The sequence below is a fragment of the Heloderma suspectum genome, chromosome 8, assembly GCF_057233095.1.
Source record: "Heloderma suspectum isolate Gila_16-S chromosome 8, 16-S_ref, whole genome shotgun sequence".
In the NCBI taxonomy this organism is placed as follows: Eukaryota; Metazoa; Chordata; class Lepidosauria; order Squamata; family Helodermatidae; genus Heloderma; species Heloderma suspectum.
The window spans coordinates 15,790,888-15,809,472 of NC_139465.1; the positions used below are offsets into that span (position 1 = coordinate 15,790,888).

General features: G+C 45.1%; 1 protein-coding gene across 3 annotated transcripts in view; it reads right to left on the minus strand.

Moving 5' to 3' along the window:
* Nucleotides 1–18,090, minus strand: part of HEATR3 (HEAT repeat containing 3) — a 49,985-nt gene extending 31,895 nt beyond the window's left edge. Inside the window, exons 1-6 of one of the 3 annotated variants that reach the window (XM_084813002.1) lie at nt 17,822–18,059; nt 14,132–14,304; nt 7,486–7,573; nt 5,212–5,321; nt 2,195–2,304; nt 640–780 (exon numbers count right to left, since the gene is read on the minus strand). In XM_084813002.1, the coding sequence (XP_084669128.1) occupies nt 640–780; nt 2,195–2,304; nt 5,212–5,321; nt 7,486–7,573; nt 14,132–14,304; nt 17,822–17,962 (763 nt within the window). In that variant the 5' untranslated portion in view covers nt 17,963–18,059. Of the gene's footprint in view, nt 1–639; nt 781–2,194; nt 2,305–5,211; nt 5,322–7,485; nt 7,574–14,131; nt 14,305–17,821 lie in introns of all 3 variants that reach the window. The other 2 variants (XM_084813001.1, XM_084813003.1) reach the window with 2 other exon arrangements.
* Nucleotides 18,091–18,585: the final 495 nt, after the last annotated feature.

An 18,585-nucleotide genomic window follows, 5' to 3' on the forward strand; every position in this document is an offset into this window, starting at 1 on the left:
ACACCAGTGGTGTTGAACCTCTTTCAGTCCAAGGGCCAAACTGCATTTAGGAGAAGCTCTTGGGGACTGCATTCCAGTGGTGGGCGGGACCAAAGGCAAAAGAGGCGGGGCCAAAAATACCAGCACATTTTAGCTTAAAGTTCTTACTCCAAGTAATTAAGCCTTAGGAGAGGAATTTCAACCTTTTCAAATGGGGAAAACACTGCACAAAAGCCAGGAAATCGTCAAACTGGCTTTCCCAAACTTTCAGTTGTGTTGGACTACAACTCCCAGCATCCCCCAGCCAGATGCTGGAAGTTGTAGTCCAACACATCTGGAGGCCACCAGATTGTGGAATGCTGCTCTAAATTATTGGTTGTTGAGGGAAAGGGTGGCCATCTGGGGAACCCCGGAGGACTGGATTGGGACCCCAGGCAGGCTGGATTTAGACCTCGGGTACTTCATTCCTGGTCTAAACAAATTGGCAGCCGTTCTCCAAGGTTCCAGACAAGAGTCCTTTTCTGAACCTTACCTGGAGATGTCAGGGGTTGAAGCTGAGACCTTTTGCATGCAAGGCATGTGCTCTACCGCTGAGCTACAGCCCTTCCCCGAAATATCCCTGGATCCCAATACCACAGTTAGTATCCAGATAAAACCTACCTGCCACCAGCGTCCGTAAAAGAACGTGCTCCAGGTCTTTGTCCGACGACAACATGACCATTTCCAGCACATGGTGTGCAGAAGCATCAAAGGAAGAAAGGAGGTCCAAATTATCTTCCGTCACTGCCTGCAAACAGGATGCTGTCAAAAGAGAGAAACACCAGACCATTTAAATGTAGGTTGCAATTCTAAGTTGTTTCTCAGAAAGATCTAAGCATTCCTTCAGCCGCACTACAATTCTCCCCACCACAGCCCGGCTTGATGTACCGGAGGCTGTTTCCTGAGATTCAAAACCAGCTTATGAACAATTCAGGAGGTCCCACTTGGATGGACAAGGGGCTCAGAAGCCCCTCATTGCACATAGAATGTCAGGGTGGACACTGAGCCCATAGAATCCCAGAGAAGTTCTGATTCTGAGGAAGAGGAGTCGCTCCTGGGAGAGGAGCGCGCTCCTCTTTCCCAGGGCCAACAGCTAACGGAGATTCCTCCACCAGCCTTCCTAGCTTAGATAGCAGTCCAGGGAGTGACAGAGCGCGGGAAGCAGACTTGGTGGATGCGTGACGCCGACACAGAGAGCGGCGCCAAATGGACAGCGCAGAAAGGAGGCGTAGTGCCCGGTTGGCGCCCAAACAATGGCTGCGCCCAGAGGATCCAAGGGAAAAGGGGAGGGACTCTCCCTAGTCCTTAAGTTTAGGGGTCTGCCAGTAATTCCCTTTCAAACGGGGACCAACTGTTCCAACTTAGGGCATAGGTACTCTGCTGCTCAGATCTAGTTGCTAACGGTAGAGTTGTTAAGTCGTAAAAGAGGAATAAAGCTTTGAAAATAATCCATTTGTCTGTGTCTGGACTTGGCTACTGGATTAGACTGAGAGAGGCCTCCAAGGAGCCCTTGACATAGAGCTCTCCTAATGGCCCTCTAGATCAGGGATGGGCAGAAGGTAGGTCTTCCCAGAAGCCTCTGCAATGCTGGGAGCTGAAGTCTAAAACATCTGGAGATCTATTTTCTGCCTACCCCTGTTCTAGATCATGGACATTATAGCTGTTTTATCTGCTGTTCTTATTAGCTTTCTATAAATTATTCTTGCTTTTTTACAATTCGATGATGCCTTTAAATCTTTTCTGCTGCTATTTAGTCTGATCTTTATCCATTGCTGTGTTTTAAAGATGGTTGTCTGTTTTTTCAGTTATTTTGTTTTGGCTGCATGCCCCTTTGGAATAACACAAAAATATTTTAATTGGTATTCCGTTTTTAAAAATAATATTTTTAATATGGAGTTTTGTTCTTTTATCTTTTATTGTTCTCTGCTCCAGAATCTGTCTAGATGTGGAGAAGTATATAAATGTTGTAAATAAAATAAATAATAATAAATAAAAGCAAGATATACATTTTTGAAACAAACAAAAGTACGCAAACCTTCCCCACTTGTGCCCCAAATTGCCAACTTCCTATTCAGCTGGTAGACTGAAGAGAAACCTTCATACCAGCAGAAAATACCTGAAGTAGTCTCTGCTCAGCTGGGAATGAAACAACACACAACCGTGCTCCTCTGCTTACCTACTGCAATGGCCAGGTCCACATTTGTACGAAATCTCTTGAGATACTGCAGTACAATACCCAAGCAACCTTCTTTGTTGAATATAGATACTGCTGTACTGTTGCACTCACTAACAGAGAAACAAAAGGAGTTTTAGCAGCCCTGAAGCACCCTAAGAACCCACTGAAAGTTCTATTTAGGATTTATAGTTTTATTGATTCTGGAAAAAAGAAAAGAAAATATTCATACAATTTTTTAAAAAGAACCAACAAGAAGCCCACTGAGACAAGAAGGCCTCCTCCATCACCTCAGCTGGGGCCAACCATCATTTGGCTCCCATCTTACCATCACTGGCTATTCCATAGGAACGCAAGAAGAACCATGCTGGATCAGACCAAGGGTCCATCCAGTGCAGCATTCTGTTCACATAGTGGCCAACCAGCTGCCAAAGGGAAACCTACAAGCAGGGCATGAGTGCATCAGCGCCCTCCCTCCCATGTTCCCCAGCAGCTGGTATACATAGTGATACTGCCTCTGATCCTGGAGGTAGCATATAGCCCTCAGGACTAGTAGCCACTGATAGCCTTCTCCTCCATGAATTTGTCCAGCCCCTTTTAAACCCATCCAAATTGGTGCCCATCACTACAGCTTGGTAGCAAATTCCATAGTTTTAACTATGTGTGGTGTAAAGAACTTCCTTTTATCTGTTCTGAATCTCCCACTAATCAGCTTCATGGGATGACCCCCATTGGGTACTACTATTATGGAGAGGGAGAAAAATATCTCCCTATTCTCTTTCTCTGTAGCATGCATAATTTTGTACACCTCTATCATGTCTCTCCTTAGTTGCCTCTTTTCTAAGCTAAACAGTCCTAGACGTTGTAACCTTCCTTCACAGGGGAGTTGCTCCAGCCCCTTGATCATTTTACTTGCCGTTTTCTGCACCTTTTCAAACTCTACAATACCATTTTTAGGTGCAGTGACCAGAACTATAAACAGCATTCTAAGTGGTCTTGAAGTAGACTTGTATAAGGGCAGTCTGATATTGGCAGTTTTATTTTTGATACCTTTCTTAAATACACCCAACATGGAATTTGACTTTTTCACAGCAACCGCATACTGGGACAACATTTCCAACTGGCTGCTTTTAACGGCAGAGGGAAGGGAATAAGGATCCCTCCCCATTAGCGATGCTGCTATTTCACTCTCTGTCCCACTTGGTACTTTGGTAACATCATTACATAAAAGTGTGAAAGAGTTGGTACTTGAATTTCTGTATTTTCCTTAAAAAATGCTTTCATTGTTTGTTTGTTTTGAAAGAAATATATTTAAACCTAACGAAAGGAAAATATAAATCTAAAGACCAGAAAATACAATACACACAGGACAGTATCCAAGAATGCTGCTGTGCTTATGCCAGTTCCGTTGCGCCCATGGGACCAATCACAAGTGCAAAGGAACTAGCATTTCCTAAAGCAACCCCAGAAATGAGCAGACGTGCTTGTTTCCAGAGTGGGACAGATAAGCAGAACTCCCTTCTGCAAGCTCCTGTGATCTGTCCCATTCCAGAAACAAGTGTTTCCGTTAATTTCTGATTGCTTTAGGGACTGGTAGCTCCCACTGGTGTGCGGCCAGCGTTGAACACTACCCACAGATCCAAAGCTGAACACTGTCATTAATGAAGACAGAACTTCACAGAATTAACGATCAGACAAAATTCAAAGAGTAATCGAATCCTGCCCAAAAAAAATAGAAACCGTCTATCAATAAATGAGCCCGTGCTCAGTCAATTTCTCCATCAAGGCTAAATCCCATACCCTTGCGTAACACTGAGCAAACACGAGCAGATTATTTCTTTTTCATTTATGAGCAATTTCTAAACATGCTCCCAACAACAAAAATATGACTTACAGTGCAGTCCTATATAGGTATATTCAGCAGTACATCCCACTGACTCCCAGGTAAGTCGGTAGAAGATTAGGTTAGATTAGAAGAAGGAAGCTGCCTTACATCAAATCAGTTCATTGAACTATCTAACCCAGTATTGTCGACACTGACTGGCAAAAGCTCTCCGGGCTTTCAGGCAGGAGTTTTTCCAGCCCACCCTGGAGTTGCCAGGGATTGAACCTGGGACCTTCTGTACGCAAAGTGGGGGCTCTATCACTGAGCCCGCCTCCTTGTAGCCGAACTCCCTGCGAGGCAAGTCCCCCAATAAAATATTCCAAGTATCTTCTGTTCCCTACCCACTCCTCTGGATTGTAAGCCATTGTTATAAAATTCAAACCACCTTTAGTGCTTTGGCAGAAAGGCTGTCTATAAACGTCGTAGCAAATAAATAACATTTTACAGGTGGTTAGCCCTTTAGACAACACACCCTAGCACAATCTATCTCCTGACACAAAAGTCTTTGCTTTTTCAGTGCGATGAAGAGAAGTGCTTATCTGACACAAGGATTTCTATTTGGTAACATATACATATATTTCAGGACTTGATGGTCTTATAGGCCCCTTCCAACCCTACTATTCTATGGTTCTATGATCAATCTGTAATTTGTTTAAAACAAACGTAACTGCAGGAAGAACATACTCTTGTCGCAGTATTACAGGCTTCCCCAACCTGATGTTTTGAACTACAGCTCCCAGCATTCCTGACCATTGGCCATGCTGGCTGGGGCTGATGGGAGTTGAAGTCTAAAACATCTGGAGGGCACCAGGTTGGCAAAGGCTGCTGTATTGCCTTCTCTGATGAAGGAACAGGCCTCTTCCTTTGTAATTAACTAATAGTTCTTCTAATCAAATTATTTCTCAAAGGAGTATGTGTGGGTTGCGGGAACTTCTAACCAGGTTTGACAGCTGCTAGGGCCACAGTGGGAGCCGCCATTTTAATTTTCCACCAGGTATGTGTCATTCTGGGGCATTGTGGGAAATTAGAATGGCGGCTGCAAAACCACTCACCGCTGCTACATAAGCCTGAAGGGCCTTTGCCAACAGGCCCCTCAAACCGGACCCGAACCTAAAGATTTCAAGTTGGAGCTTACCAGACATTCCAGAGCAGATTCACAGCCTCACTGGCGATGTCTTCGATGTACTTATTTGTATCTTTGGCTTCCTTCAGAGAGCCATTGCTTTCATCAAGACCTGCCCAACACTGTTTTGATCAAAACAGGTCCAAAAAGGGATAGGGGGATTCAAAACAGAATAAATTGGAGCACACCAAGCAATCACCTAGTGGTGAAATATTAATTTCAAGACTTCTGGAACAGTGGTACTTCAATTGTGAAGCTAACTAGGGAACTATGACATCTTTCCTAGCCTCCAAACAAATGCTCGCATCAGGAACCAGAATATCAACCCATTCTGTAACGCAGTAGCAACCCCCTTTTGTTGTCATTGCTGCAGGGTTTTTTATTTTCTAGGGCTTCCCTCCTTTTCAACCACAGACACGCAGCTTTCACATTCGCCACTTGCCTAGGATGTGCAGTAAGGACCCCCAGGTGAGCATAGAGTGGCAAAATGCATCTGTTGCAGAGGCAGAGCCTAGTACATAGCCTCCAATTTGAGGAGACCCAGTCTATGAGGACTGAATGTGCTAGTTTTTTCTTCTCCAGGAGTACTGAAGAACCAAGCCTTTTCATGCTTTAAAAAAAGCGGGGAGGGCCTGGTGGCAGGGTCAGGGGGAAGAGGAAGAGAGGCTGAGTCAAACAGAGATGGGGAAGGGGGTAGACATCTGCCTCTACCTACAAGTAATATTTACCTGGCTGTGCTAAGGCCCTGCTCGCTTCCTCCGATCTGTGTGGGGAGGGGCCAGGGCTTCGTGGCAGAGCACCTGCATTTCATGCAGAAGGGTCCTAAGTTCAAAGCCCAGCATCTCCAGTTAAAAGGAGCTTAGGCTACAGGGCTGGGAAAGACCCATACCTAGGGGAGCCACTGATGCAGTATATGGCAGTTTCATCCTAAGGTTCTGCACCCCCTGGTCTAAGAGATCAGTGTAAAGCAGCTGCAGACAAAAATAAATACAGTGACCAAAAAAATTCTGTCCGTTCTCAATTGCAATTAAGGAGACCCAACTAGTTTGGTATTTTATAACCTGGTACAAACAAGGGCCATAGTTACTAAGTGGGACAGATACACTCCATTACAAGTATGAATTAAATCATAAATTAACAACTCTTAACATGTGTATATCGCACTTTCAGTGGAGCTCTTAGCTGAACGCATATTACACTTGTATTAAAAGAACTGTACTGGCTCCCTATTACCTACTGAGCCATGTTCAAGATTTTGCTGTTGACATAAAAAAAAAAGGTGTCCCCAGCCAGTCGTGTCCGACTCTAGAGTGCGGTGCTCATCCCCGTTTCTAAGCCGAAGAGCCAGCGCTGTCCGAAGACGCTTCCATGGTCATGTGGCCGGCATGACTGAACACTGAGGTGCACGGAACGCTGTTACCTTTCCCGCCGAAGCGGTACCTATTTATCTACTTGCAATTTCTTGCTTTCGAACTGCTAGGTTGGCAGAAGCTGGGACCGAAGACGGGAGCTCACCCCGTCACACGGCACTCGGGTCTCGAACTGCTGTCCTGCCAACCTTCCGGTCTGCAGTTCAGCGTCTTAACCACTAAGCCACAGCGGCCCGCTGTTGACATACAAAGCCCTAAAATACTCAGGACCAATATACCTAGCTGAGCATCTTCCCTTATATGGGCCCAGTCGACTCTTGAGGAGGCCTTACTGGTCATTCCGCAGCCAACAGAATGTTGCCAGGTAGCGGAGCCTAAACAGACCTTCTCAGTGGTGGCACCCACCCTTTGGAAAACTCTCCCACGTGTGGTTCACATGGCAGGAATGGAGACAAGTTTTAAACACATCTTGAAAACACACCTATTCACACAGGCTTTCCCTGACTTGTGAGGGACTCTACTACTACCTTGTCATTATTATCATAGTATTGTAATATTTTTTAAAAGTTTTTAATGTTTTAATTATTTATTATTTTATCTGGCTGTTACATTGTTATGTTGTATTTTAATGTGAACCACATAGGGATTTTAATGTATTAACTGGTATAGCAGTATTTTAGTAACTTCATAAATTTCAAGAGAACAAATCACTTCACACACATTGTCTAGTTGTAATCCTTAACAACAACCCTGTAAGGTAAGTCAGTATTATGATCCTCTAATATTGCAGATGGGGGGGGGGGGAATGAGGCTGATACACAGCAGCTTGTCTAGTGACAGCTTGACAGAGATGAAATTTAAACCCAGGACTTCCTGATTACAGCTCAGTCTATTAGCTGCTACATTACATACATACCTCTTTCAATAAAGCTACAAGAGGAGTCATGACATCTTTAGTGACCATGTCATCACAAACTTCAAATCCTCCACAAGCGCTAAGATTTCTGTAACAAAGCCAAAAAGGGTTGGATCACATGCTTTAAAAAAAAAAAGGTAAACGTGGGGGAAAAAACATTAAATGCAATAATAAGAATACATAATCATAGAAATAAAGAATTGGAACTAAAATCAGAACAAATTACATTGCAGTGTTGTTACTCCTGAGCCTGAGCAGAATAATTGTCTTCTGTTTTAAATGGGATGAACAGGAAGATAAGGAACAAGATAGAAGAGAAACAGGAAGTGGGAAGGAGGGAGGGATTTGTGTATGTGTCAGGTGGGCAAGACATCTACCTGCTGTCAAACAACAACTGCTGTGACCTGGGTCTCTACCAGGTCACAGTTGTTGTTGTCTGGAGGCAATATTAGTATAATCAAAGCACTCCAGAAAGGCATCCCATGTGCCATTAAGTATATGGAAGCTATTCTTCCGTATCTGTGCCATTCACCCTCTTGAGATACCAATTCTAGGAGTTTCACTACTCTATCCTTCCCCAACCTGATGCTCCTAAAGGTGGTGAACTACAATTCCAATCATCCCCAGTCAGCATGACCAATAGTCCAACATATCTAGAAGGCACCAGGTTGGGGAAGGCTGTTCTACTCAGTCATCAGTGTTAAGCAGCGAATGGAATTCTCAAGTCCATAAAAACAGTCACTGAGCGGGGAAGGCATTTTTCCCCTGCGAACAACTTGCCCCATTTATTCATCCGTGCATTTTACAAATATGTTTTGTACGAGGTGCCTCTCCCTTGTCCTTGCCCAAACACACAAAAGACATGGATCTTCCATCACAGCCAAAGGCTGGGCAACTTGTGGCTCTCCAGATATTTTAGCCTACAACTCCAGATGTTTTAGCCTACAACTGAAGGATATAACTTGTTCAAAAAGAACAGGAGGAACAGAAAGGGAGGTGGGGTTGCACTGTATGTGAAAAATACATATCTCTGCACAGAAATACAGGAGGATGAGCTTGGTAGCCCCATCGAGAGCATCTGGATCAAAATAAATGGAGCAAAGAATAAAAGGAACCTGGTGGTCGGAGTCTACTACCAGCCACCCAATCAAAGAGAAGACGAGGATGAAACTTTTGAAAAGCAAACAGTCAATGTTTTAAGGAAGCATGATGTAGTAGTAATGGGGGACTTCAATTTCCCCGATATTTGTTGGGAGACAAATTCTGCAAAACATGGTCCCTCCAGGAAATTCCTGACTTATGTGGCAGATAACTTCCTCCTACAGAAAGTAGACGAAAGAACTAGAGGATCAGCTATCCTTGACTTGATCCTAACCAAAAGAGATGACTTAGTGGATAAAGTAGCAGTTACAGGAACTCTGGGGAAAAGCGACCATTTTGTACTTCAGTTCTTGGTTCTAAGGGAAGCAAAAGCTGAGTGTAGTCAAACGCGTAGCCTGGATTTTAGGAAAGCTGATTTTCATAAACTCAGAACAATTACCAGTTAGGTCCCATGGCAAGCGATGCTAACGAGAAAAGGAGTCCAAGATGGGTGGGAGCTTTTAAAAAAGGAAATTCTCAAGGCACGATCACAAACAATTCCAACATGAAGAAAAGGTGGAAGACAACAGAAGAAGCCAATGTGGCTTCACAAAAAGCTTAGGGATGACCTGAAAACAAAAAAGGACACATATAGGAAGTGGAAGGAATGACAAGCAACAAAGGAAGAGTACAGGCAGGTAGCACAGAATTGCAGGGATGGCGTCAGGAAGGCTAAAGCTGAGAATGAGCTGAGGTTAGCGAGGGATGCTAAAAGTAACAAAAAGGCTTTCGTCAGCTACGTGCATAGTAAAAGGCAGAGGAAAGAAATGGTGGTTCAGCTATTAAATAAGGATGGCCAAACGATAACAGATGACAAAGAAAAGGCAGAGGTGCTCAATTCCTACTTTGGCTCAGTCTTCTCCCAAAAGAGGGTCTATGACCCCCCTGGCAAAGGCGAAGTACAGGCTGAAGGGGCAGGATTGCAGCTTGAGATCGATAGACATATGGTCAAGGAACACCTCATTACTTTGAATGAGTTCAAATCTCCAGGGCCAGATGAACTGCACCCCAGAGTAATAAAGGAACTGGCAGAAGAACTCTCAGAACCGCTGTCTATTCTCTTTGTGAAATCATGGAGGACGGGGGAAGTGCCAGATGACTGGAGGAGGGCTAACGTTGTCCCTATCTTCAAAAAGGGTACAAAGGAGGAACCTGGGAACTACAGACCAGTCAGTCTGACATCAATTCCTGGGAAAATTCTGGAGCAGATGATAAAGCAATCCATCTGGAAGCACCTTGAAAACGATGCAGTGATTACTCGAAGCCAACATGGATTTGAAAAAACAAGTCCTTCCAGATGAATCTGATCTCATTTTTTGATCAAGTAACCTCCCTTGTGGACCGTGGGAATGCTGTGGACATCATATACCTCGACTTCAGCAAAGCTTTCAATGAAGTGCCCCATGATATCCTGATGAGCAAACTAGCTCAAAGTGGGCTAGATGAAACAACGATCCGGTGGATCCACAGTTGGCTACAGAATCGGACTCAAAGAGTGCTTATCAATGGGACCTTCTCAAACTGGGGAGAGGTAACGAGTGGGGTACCGCAGGGCTCAGTCCTGGGCCCAGTGCTCTTCAACATTTTTATGAATGACTTGGAGGAGGAGGTGCAGGGAATGCTGATCAAATTTGCAGATGACACAAAATTGGGCGGGCGGGATAGCTAATACTTTGGAAGACAGAAACAAAATTCAAAGTGATCTGGATAGACTGGAGCGCTGGGCAGAAAACAACAGAATGACATTTAATAGGGATAAATGCCAAGTTCTGCATCTAGGAAAAAGAAACCAAAGGCACAGTTACAAGATGGGGGATACGTGGCTCAACAACACTAGAAGCGAGAAGGATCTTGGAATTGTTGTCGATCACAAGCTGAATATGAGCCAACAATGTGATGTGGCTGCAAAAAAGGCCAATGCTCTTTTGGGCTGCATTAATAGAAGCATAGCTTCCAAATCCCAGGAAGTACTAGTTCCCCTCCATTGGTTAGGCCTCATCTGGAGTACTGTGTCCAGTTCTGGGAACCACACTTGAAGAAGGATGCAGACAAACTGGAGAGGGTTCAGAGGAGGGCAACAAAGATGATCAGTGGACTGGAAACAAAGCCCTCTGAAGAGAGACTGAAAGAACTGGGCATGTTTAGCCTTGAGAAGAGAAGACTGAGGAGAGATATGATAGCGCTCTTCAAGTACTTGAAAGGTTGTCACAGAGAAGAAGGCCTGGATCTCTTCTCGATCATCCCAGAGTGCACGACACAGAATCATGGGCTCAAGTTACAGGAAGCCAGATTCCGGCTGAACATCAGGAAAAACGTCCTAACTGTTAGAGCAATATGACAATGGAACCAATTACCTGGGGAGGTAGTGGGCTCTCCCACACTGGAGGCATTCAAGTCAAGGCTGGACAGCCATCTCTCAGGGATGCTTTGACTTGGATTACCGCATTGAGCAGGGGGTTGGACTCGATGGCCTTGTAGGCCCCTTCCAACCCTACTATTCTATGATTCTGTGATTCCCATCAGCCCTAGCTAGCATAGCCAATCATGAGGAATCATGGGAGCTGTAGGCCAAAACATCTCAAGGACCACAATTTGCCCACCCCTGCAATAAAAGAAAGGAGGCATCCAGATCGTTGCAACCTACCATAAACCTCAAAAAAGTACAGCACATGGGGCCACCAGAAAGCTGGCAACCATACAAACTGATTGGTTTAGATGTAACACCAAAACATTGTTTGCCATTTCATCAGGGGTGGGCAAGTTGTGGCCCTCCAGATGTTGTTGGACTGCAGTTCCCATGAGCCCTAGCCAGCATAGCCCATGGTGAGGGCTGATGAGCTTTTCATTCCAGCATCTGGAGGGCCTCAAGTTGCCCACCCCTGACTTAGCATTATATCTAAACTGATCCATTTTATGGTTGCCAGCTTACAGGTGGCTCCATATCTGAGATTTGCAGTTGCCCATCCCTGAATTACATGAACAAGCCCTGTACTCACACCTTTCCCTCCCTGCAAACCTCCTGGGTTTTGGCAAACAGTAACTTGCTGTTAACATCTGAACTGGCAAATTATGATTTGTGCCAGGCTGGCAAACCAAGACTGGAAACCAGGGCTTATCCTGGCTTGTGATGTACAAGACTCACATCAACTATAATTTGCTCGTTCAGATGTAACAGCAACTCATGGTTTGCTGTAAATCAGGAAGTTACTAATCAAGAGGAGCACAGAACGAGAGGGGGCAGAGCAAGAGAGAGGGTGGAGCGCACAAGCACAGGGCTCCTTTACATAATGCCAACATGAATAGACCAAATGGCAACCCATCATAGCTGGATCTCCAAAGATTTAGCAAAGCCCACATTGAATCTGGCCTTGGCGATAGCTTTTGATAGCGTGGAAACATTTACTTGTAGGACCAAAAGCTGTACATCAATTAAATGATGCATTAGTTCATTGACTGCAAGTTTTAAAAGGTGGTTTAGTGCTAATGGCACAGTTGCAAACTCTCTATCCAGACAATATAAAGCAGTTTTCCAATTACTAAATGATCTCCTTGATGTTCAGCTGGGAGAAACTTTAATTAAATAGCCTCAAAATTAGGGCAGCAATGAATGAATGAAGAACAGAGGCACACTTGCAACCACAAAATACTGTTAAAAAAAATCTATCACAAAAAAATCAGAAATGGGACCTCATATGCAGCTTGTGGCTTAGGCAACATGGTACCATCAAAGTCACTTGGGAACTGGTGCTTTCTTCAGACTAGGAGTTTGTTTGCACAACACAACAACCCAGTGTATGGGCTAAGTATGGGTTGTCATTGAATCATGGGTTTTTGTGTTGTGTGAACCCAGCCATGCTAACAAATCATGGTTCGTTCACCACGAACAACCCAGAGTTCACAACCCCACAACAAACCATGGGTTCTCTTCATGGGTTATTTGTGGTTAACAAACTACGGTTTGTTAGTGCAGCTGGGTTCACACAACACAACAATTCATGATTTGACAACCCATACTCTAGGTTGTCAAACTGTGTGACCCCAGTCTACGTGGAAGGCACCTATGAAATTCATTGCCACAAGAAGTGGCTATGGACACTCACTTGGGTGTCTTTAGAGCCAGGTTGGACTTGATGGTCTTGTAGGCCCCTTCCAACCCTACTATTCTATGATTCTATGTAGAGTGTATATATGGTAGCCTATTGTATGCATTATAGGTAGGGCTACCCTTGAAAAAAGTCTGGAAGTTTCAACTGGTTCATAATGCAGCAGCTAGGCTGTTGACCAGTGCACAGTACTGTGATCATATCACTCCAATACTGAAAGATCTGCACTGGTTGCCAGCTGTTTTCTGGGCTCAATTCAAGATGTTGGTGTTAACCTTTATAGCCCTAAACAGCTTAAGGCTTGGCTGTCTCAGAGACTGCATATCTCACTGTGAACCTGCTCAGCAAGAAACCCTCCCTTACAGCGGTCTGCTTATCAGCCACATAGAACCATAAAATAGTAGGTTTGGAAGGGGCCTGTAAGACCATGGGGAAGGGCTTTCTCCTGTGTCACCCCCGAACTCTGGAACACATCCCTCTGGAGTTACACCTGGTCCCCACCTCCTCTGCATTCAAGGATATCAAGACGTATCTATTTAATTTGGCTTTTAAAATTGCTGTTAGGGTTTTTAAGGTTGCTTCTAATGTTTTAATACGTATTTAACTGTTTATGATTTTTGTTTTCTAAAGTTTTGTCAACTGCCTCGGTTAGCTCCAGAAAGTCAATACCAAAACGTTTAAAATAAAAGGGCAGTATCCATTTGGACACTAGCACTAACGGAGATCACATTGTCTTAGCATAAGGGACCTCTAGTGCAATGCCAATAAGTGTTAACTGGTGCAAAGGGATTCCCTGAAAAACCCACCACACAATACCTAACACTACTGGTGTTGCACTACTGGTCCCTTACGCTAGTGCAACATAATTTACATTAGCGCTAGGGTCCAACTGCATCCCTCTCCAAATAAATAAATACAAAAACTCATGCAGAATGGGTTTATTAACTGCTAACAGACATAGCTGTTTGGAGCCCCCTTATTCAGAGGCAATATAGCTCCAAATACCCAATTCTGGAAACCATAGCTAAAGGCCCATCATCCTCATGCCCTACTTGTGGCACCTGGTCATCCGCTGCTGGAAACAGATTGCTCGCCTAGAAGGATCCAGCCTGACAATTATTATGTTCTTAGGCATTCCAGGTCAAAAGCTGTATGAAGGATACGTATGATTCAGTGTCAGAGGACATCCCCATAAGGCTCTGAGGCACCCTTCCCCAACCCAGTGCTCTCCAGATGTTTTGGATTACAACTCCCAGCATTTCTAACCATTCGTCGTGCTGGCTGGGGCTGATGGGAATTAAGCCCAAAATATATGGAGGGCACCAGGTTGGGGAAAGGCTGCTCTAAGGATGGTACAGAGCCTTCTGAAGCATGCTCTCCTCTGCCTTCTCACCATGACTCACCGGAGAGCTCCCGCCGCTGTCTCTCGAATTGCAAGACTCGGATCAAGCAGCATGGGACCCAAGCACCGGACAACATCTCTTTGCACAAAAGCTGGGATTGTTTGTTTCTGCTGCAAGAGTTTGGAAATGCTGGCGCAGGCAAATTCTCTCACGTCGGCACTAGGGTGCTGCAGCTGGAGAGGCACAGAGGGGCAGATCAGAAAGGGAAGCTTCCACCAATCTTGTGCAGGCATTGTGGGATGACGCACTCCTTCCCCTTGCCACCCCTTTGCTGGACCTAACCATAGTTAACCGTTACATTGGCAATGATGTTAACCAGGGTTAGAGCTAACCAGGATTCTTCTTTTACCCAGGATCTAACACTACTGTTTGCCAAACGAAGTTACTTGCAATGACTGTAGCTTTGTGGACTGTCCAGAGAGCTTCGGCTATTGGGTGGTATAGAAATGAAATAAATAAATAAATAAATAATTCGTCCAGCAAAAAAGAAAAAAATCCTGACCACCAAGGCAATGATGTATGTGGAAGTTCCTTCAAGCCTTCATGACCATGCTGGATATGTACCCCAAAGCCTTTTAATAGAAACTAGCGAACAGACCCAGTTTTGTACTAGTTAGAATAAGCTGGATACAGTAAAGCCTTCAAGAGGCTGTCAGAGCTGGACACGTTGACGGGGTTCACACCTGGTGGTTCAATGACAACTGTGGGTTATCGTTGCAGTTTGAGTTATTGTGTTGTCTGAACCCAGCGTGTTTTCCGAAGGGTGGCTTATTTTTCTCAAACAAGCCACCCTGAGAACTCATGGTTTGTTGTTGGGTTGTGAACTGTGAGTTGTTCATGGTTAACAAGCCATGGTTTGTTAGCGCAGCTGGGTTCAGACAACATGATAACCCACAGTTTAACAACCCACAGTTCAGCAACAACCCCTACTCAACCCCTAAGTATGGGATCTCTCGTATGACTTGCCCATATCTGGGTGAGAGGAGGGAGCAGGTCCATGAACATACATTTTTATTACTATTTTACTTTAAAAGATTCAATACCAAACCCTTCAATAAAACTAACAGCATAGGATCAACAGCATGGGCTTTAAGTCAAGTTCATCGCTCCTGCTGACACCCTTTTGCCACCTAACAAAGTGTGTGCAAACACAAATGCAAGATACGGAGCCCAATTTTACACGCTTGCTGACAAGTGCCATGCAATTCAATGGGCCCCAAAGAAAGTATGATTAGGACTGCATCTTGATTTGAGGCAGAGCTTACACAGACTAGCTAGCCCAAGAACCTCTGGGAAAAGTTTCAGAAATGTTTTCAGTGAGCTAGAATACGTGGAACAAATGGGGCCTGCAACAAAATGCTGCAGTGCGGAGTACGACCTGTTTAGGATTCCAGCTACTGAATTCCCCCCCATCCTCCATTTTCCGTACTTTGCAGGGTTGTTGTCAAGTTCAAAGAGAGAGGATGTTTGTGATGCTCTTTTAAGCCCTTATGAAAAGCACTTGCATTAATAATAAGGATAAGCTGGACCTGCAACAAAATGCTGCAGCATAGAGTGCTCGGAGCAAGTTATGCCCTTTTCCAGGATAATGCATTTCATCCCCACAGGTTTTCTATATTTTCCCCCCAACAATCAGCATTCTAGAGCCTCTGAACACACTCAGTTCTCACTGGACTGTTTTGTCCACCCCCCGCCCCAGGTTTTTCCCCTAAAGATTTGTTGTACTTCTTTTTCAAACCCCAAGGTTCCTTCAGCTCTGTTCACTATCCTCACTCTCATGCATAGGTGTTGTTGTTTTGGCTACAAAAGCAACGGCACTCACAAACTGAACATCAGAAATAGAAGGAATGAAATCACCTCTACCTATGTGCGGAGTGCATTTCCCTCAACACTGAGTGACCACACTTCCCCTGCACAAATTCTAGGATTAAGGCTTCCAGATTGTAGAGTACAGAAAAGAGCAATTTATTTTGTGTTTGTTTATTATAAACCATAACGTTATTGTATCACTTTTAATCCACCTAGTAACAAAAGCTTTCTGGGCAGATTACATATGACTAAAAGAATAAAATGCAATATTAAAAACAAACAATACAAAAAGTACAGGAAAAAACAATGAAAAATATATAAAACAGCCATAAAATATAAGGTCTAAAATGTCTGGAGCCTTCTTTCCTGCGGCGATCCTGATATAGATCACTCTGAGTTAACTGAAGAAGTTCATAAGAAAGAAGATACACAAATATCAAGTACTGAAACTGATAAATGGTCTTTTATTTACATATTGGAATGTATTTTGTGGTCATCTAAGATTGGATTGTAGCCTATTTTTGTTGTTTATTATATACACACAATCAGTGTCTCACTGTATGTACTGTTTCGTTAAGGGCTTTAAATAAATTCTATAAAGGGGGAGGGGGAAATTCTGCCCCACTAATTGGCAACCCAGAACCAAGAGGGGTGCGTATACAGAGTGTTGGGCCAACTCTTCCTTTCCTAGCTTGCACTCCTTTTACACAATGAAGGTGTGGGCAGGGCTGAATTTGTGCTTGGCCTTTGCGCCTGTTTTTAACTTCTGGCTTTCAGCCTTGGATCCTAAGAAGTTACATTCCCTGGCTATCCTTTAGGAACCAGGTTAATTAAAATGGTCTTCTTCTCCCATGTCTTTGATAATAAATAGTTATGATGTCTACTAATCTCCACTGTTGTGTGTGCTCAGGCTTTATTTATTTGTAGTTTATTTGCTACGACATTTTAATACCATTATTAAATTTAATTCTAAGCCACCTTGAAGACCCTTGAAGGACAGATACATTTTTTTTTTAAAAAAAAAGCACAACAGTGCCCCTGAGCAGGTAAAGAGTGCATTTCTCCCAACTATTGGTAACCACAGAGAATCTCAACACAACAGGGATGGGAAGAGGAAGGGCTTCACACTCTCTGATCTGGGTTTCCATACAATGTCTGAATCCCTGAATCGGTTTTTCTAGATATTGAGCAACTGGGGTGCAACACGAATGACCTTCTTCACTGGCAGACTCAAGCTTCGCCAAAAAATTAGGGATTGGGGGGGCGGTGAAACAAAGGGAGATCGGTCCGTTCCTTCCTAGTTACTAAATTAGAGTTGCCAACTTTTCAGCTGACCTCTGCAGCTGTGCTTTTAACAGCCCCTTGGTCTGCTGTTAAAATGAGCGAGCAAGCAATCAAGTTCCAGCTTCGTGCCCTCGTTGAAAAGCTTCCTCCCGCCGATTTCTGCAAATAAAACTTCCGCGAAAGGTATAGGGAGCAGATCCGGTCAGTTGGCAACCCTACCAACAATCCCTTGCATGCATGCATACGAGCAGCCCAAGTCGGGATTTGATTTCACACACACACACACACACACACACCCCGCCCCAGGTCAGTTAGCAATCCTAACTACAATCTCTTGCAGCATGCACAGAAGCAGTCCGGGTCGCTCTTTCTTCGGAGTTGGCAACGCAAACTCCCGCAGCCAGCGCGCCTCCGCGCATCGGGCAAAAGCCAACGCTAAGTCCTACTTAGAACAGACCCACTGGAAGGAATAAGGCTTAAGTTAGTCATGACTTACTGAAGCCCCGTTCATTTCAGTGGTTCTACTCTAAGTAGGGCTTAGATTTAGATTTCGCCTACTGCCTTCCCTCCCAGGAGCGGAATCAAATCTTCCCTTACTTTCTCCAGCAGTTCCGCCGCCGGGGATCCCGATTCTGACCCAGCTGCTGCTGCTGCTCCGGCCTCCCTGGCTCGCTCGCTTAGGCCGCCCGCTGGAGAAAAAGGCGGCCGGGGGAACCGCTTGACCCTGCTCTTGCCCATGGCCGCGCCGCGGAACGGCGACTCTGCCGCACCGAGCGAGGCGGGCAGCAACCGGGCCTTCCCCCCACGTGCGCGGCTGGGCGCAGGCGCTGCTTCCCGGCCCGCCGTCCGCCCCGGATGCGCTTGCACGAGATGGGCAGGGCTGGAGCGGGCCGCGGTCCCGAGGCGGAGGAAGGGCTGGAGCTGGTACAACGTAGCCTGGGATGCCTTTTGGGGTGCCTAAAGGAAATCACCCCTGAGCGCTCCTTGGAAGGACAGAGACTGAAGCTGAAGCGCAAATATTTTGGCCACCTAATGCGCAGAGAAAACTCCCTGGAAAAGACCCTGGTGCTGGGAAAGACCGAAGGCAAAAGGAGAAGGGGACGGCAGAGGATGAGATGGCTGGATAGCATCCCCGATGCAATGAATACGGACCTGAGCCCGCTCCGGGAGAGAGCGCAGGACAGGAAGGCCCGGCGTGCTGTGGTCCATGGGGCCACGAAGAGTCGGGCACGGCTGAACGACTGAACAACAGCAACAAGGATGCCTTTGTTTTTCTTTCTCAGCCCATCCCAGTGGCAGTAAGCTCCCTTGCAGTTCAGCGGGGCTTACTCCCGGACTTGCTGCAAGACAGTTCACGCCTG